Source organism: Papilio polytes, unplaced genomic scaffold (genome assembly GCF_000836215.1).
Source record: "Papilio polytes unplaced genomic scaffold, Ppol_1.0 DF823901.1, whole genome shotgun sequence".
Taxonomy (NCBI): domain Eukaryota; kingdom Metazoa; phylum Arthropoda; class Insecta; order Lepidoptera; family Papilionidae; genus Papilio; species Papilio polytes.
The window spans coordinates 1,459,831-1,463,243 of record NW_013525303.1 but is presented as its reverse complement, the minus strand read 5'-3'; the positions used below and the strand labels follow the sequence as shown (position 1 = coordinate 1,463,243).

General features: G+C 34.7%; 2 protein-coding genes across 2 annotated transcripts in view; both read right to left on the bottom strand.

Moving 5' to 3' along the window:
• LOC106102812 overlaps nt 1-1,445 on the bottom strand; it is a 6,445-nt gene extending 5,000 nt beyond the window's left edge. The window contains exon 1 of the mRNA XM_013282397.1: nt 1,077-1,445. Coding sequence (XP_013137851.1) covers nt 1,077-1,247 — 171 coding nt within the window. The 5' untranslated portion in view covers nt 1,248-1,445. The remainder of the gene's footprint in view (nt 1-1,076) is intronic.
• Nucleotides 1,249-3,413, bottom strand: part of LOC106102811 — a 3,717-nt gene continuing 1,552 nt past the window's right edge. The window contains exon 4 of the mRNA XM_013282395.1: nt 1,249-1,252. Within this exon, the coding sequence (XP_013137849.1) occupies nt 1,249-1,252 (4 nt within the window). The remainder of the gene's footprint in view (nt 1,253-3,413) is intronic.

Here is a 3,413-nt window from a genome sequence, read left to right as displayed (position 1 = left end):
AGACATCAAAGATCCATAAGGTGTTAGTGTAAACTTACAAACTAGTGTTAGTAGAAAATTAACATAATTAATATTAATTACAACAAACTCACATTTTATTTATCATTACATTTATCTCTTTTAGTAAAAATGTATTTATTATTATCAATATATATAATGTATTATTTCAGAATATATTCATCTGTGCAAACTTCGTTATCTTCCAACATCCATCTAAACTTTAGAACCTCGATAAGTTAAAGTCCAATGGAAACACAAAATGTTTTAAGTTATTAAGGGTCTATGTTATAGAGGTTTTGGGCTCTGATAGGAAGGGAACATATTATTTTTTGAAGTTATAGAGGTTTTTAAGTTACCGAGGTTTGAGTTATCGAGGTTCTACTGTAATATAAATGTACAAGTTTAAATGGTAAATTGTTGGAATTTGTTACTAAACTGCTCAAATAATATCAATGAAATTTTGGCAACGATATATCAAACACAGAGACATTTACTTTTAATTCCACGCGAAGTCGCGGTCGAAATCTAGTTTATATTGTTAAGAAAATTAGTACCGCGTTGAAGAATTGGCGCAACACTAGGTTATTGGCATAAACGTCACATCTCTGACAGCTGACATGTCATGAGACGGATGGGAGAAGGCGCGCGAGGCTGGCGAGAAGTGTTGCTCTGAGTTTTTATGTTATTACGATAGAATCAATTGTATATTATTATTTTTATACTAGCTGTTCCCGCGCGGCTTCACTCGCATGAAATTATGAAAATTTTATTTTATTGTTTACGTGTGTCAAATTATCAATAGAAAATGTCAAAATTACATGACATGACAAACCTTGGCAATTTTGCTTCATTGATGTTGGCAGCAACTTATGGTCTCTTTCCCACATTAGGGTTTTTATCCAAAATTTTTACCCTCTAAGTTTAATGGCGTGAAAATATATAGCCTAAAGCGTGACGTAAGTGTAGGGCTATTGTTTAAAAAAAGAATTATTCAAAAATATGGTGTTATTGCTGACATCTTAGGCAACAAAGAAGTGTGCGTTTACGGTTTATTATAATAGTATAGATAGATTTACCTGTACAGCGACATTGTAATTAGCTTGTTGTGCCCTCGTGTAGAATGCAGTGAAATGGTCCACTTCATCCAGCCGGGGGCGGCCGCGGCGGCGCGGCGAGGCGAGCGGGGCGAGGGGGGAGGCCGCGCCGTTCGCCACGCGCCCTCGCGCCTTCTCACTGTAATGCAACATGTTACCTAACACGTCAACAAATCACATGTTATCTCTTTCACACTTTTTATTGTCTTTATATTCAAATACTATGAAAGAGATGGCAATATACCGAACACATATTGTTTGTCTCTTTTTTATCAAAGAGTGTAAAGAGGGCAATGTATTAAAATTTACTTTTACTACAATTTGTATGTTTTTTTGTTTGTTTCAGTTATTCTAAATTTGTATAGACTATCAAAAATATTCAATAATTATTACCTTGTTCCATATTGTTTTATATGTTTGAATTTTCAACAAATCAGATTTATTTATAAATTTATTATAAATCATAGCAAGCTCTTAACAATACTATGATACAAAAAATTGTTCAAACACGTGCAAAATTCACTAAAGATATATTTCATTGTATTCTATTTGTTAAGAAATTAAAGTTTCCGTAGAAATTCACGGCCGCATAGTACATATTAATATTATAAAACGAAAAGATCTTTTTATATGTAACAACGAAACTCAAAAACTACTGAAGCGATTTCAAAAATTCCTTCAATATTAAAAAGCTACACTATCACTGAATAACATAGGCATTATTTTTAGATTCAGCATAGACGATGTCGGGAGCAACCACTAGTATGTATTACAATGTTGACAGTGGATTTTTACGGTAACAAATAAGACGAAAATTTAATTAATGTGAATTGCGTATTACTTTATAAACGTTTATGTGCTATATATAAATGACTAAAGGCCTGTCCCACCAATTTGTTAATTGTCTGATAACAATCCAACGTGTAAAATATGTGATGAAAATATCGGATTTTGTTACCTTATCTGTGACGTCATTTTATCTGAGCCTCTATCAGCCAGTGGTGGGACAGGCACTAAATTATTATTAAATATCGACCTATATGCTATTTGACCACAAATACATTAAAATTCCAAACCTTACAATCTTAAAATCACAAGACAATATTAAAAATACAAGTCACTGGATATGTGAGTTTCCACTGAATACTTAAACAAAACCATTATTTTACCATTTTCATATGTTTGTGCTAGTATATCGACAATGGAAACCCACGTTAACACTCACTTATACCAACATAAAATTAAATCATTAAAACTAAAATATTACATATATGGCAATTTTGAATTAAATAATGTATAAGTCGTTTCAAATGTCTTGTAAGCTCGAAGTCCTTTCCCGTATTCCTATACGTGATTATATCGCCATTATTTTATGCCAATCGTATGATACTCCGAGCTACTAAGATATTTGAAAACGTCTATACAAAGTTACACTTAGAGCGGGCGCTCACTTTTGACTAAACTATCGCATAACTGTTTAGTTGCACAACTAAACAGCGAGTCGTGTGTACCTCCATATAAGCTCGTAGGAATCAAATCGCGACAAAACGGTTGTGCGATAGTTTAGTCCTGTGCGCGCTCTTAGTTGTACAATTTGGGCATAGATAACAAATACAGCTATAGTACAAAGATCTTGTGACGACATAAACAGGGAGCGCTAGTGAGCCTTACTAAAGAAAAAAATCAAAATGAATCATTTAACAGTCGTCAATCTATATCCAGATAAAAACTGGATAACACTGCTTTAAACCAGATCAAACCGGTTCCAGCCAGTTAATATCAATATCCTTTTTTATTAGCAAAAGGTGGACAAGTAAAGACAGTGTTAGAGCCCGCTTTAACATCTTCGCAGGCACCATACAGAAAACAGCCGTGAAGTGGAAGCAATTCCGTCTGATGAGTCTAGTGGCGGAGGCCTAATTTTAGGCCCTTTCCCTTTCCACCCTTTTCTTAATAGGAAAGGATGGGAAGGAAAAGTGGATTTGACGGTGGAAGAGACATAGAAGGGGAAATGTCCTCTTTATGTGCGTCTCCTCCTCCTATGAAGGCTAGGTAACGCTGCAATTGCGGATGTTTATGGGCAGTGCTCGCTTTCCATTTCAGTGGATTCAGGTTGACACCATATATTATAAAAAAGGGGCTAAATTTTTTTTTCCTTCCAATGCCTTTCTACCCCACCAAATCTACTCCCCCTTGTTATCAGCTATATACATCTATATAAGATGTTATATATTGATTGGTAAACATATATCAGTGAGGGTCCGTATGTACTAATGAACGTGGTACTACAATAAACCGCCTGCCGTTGAGCACGGCCAG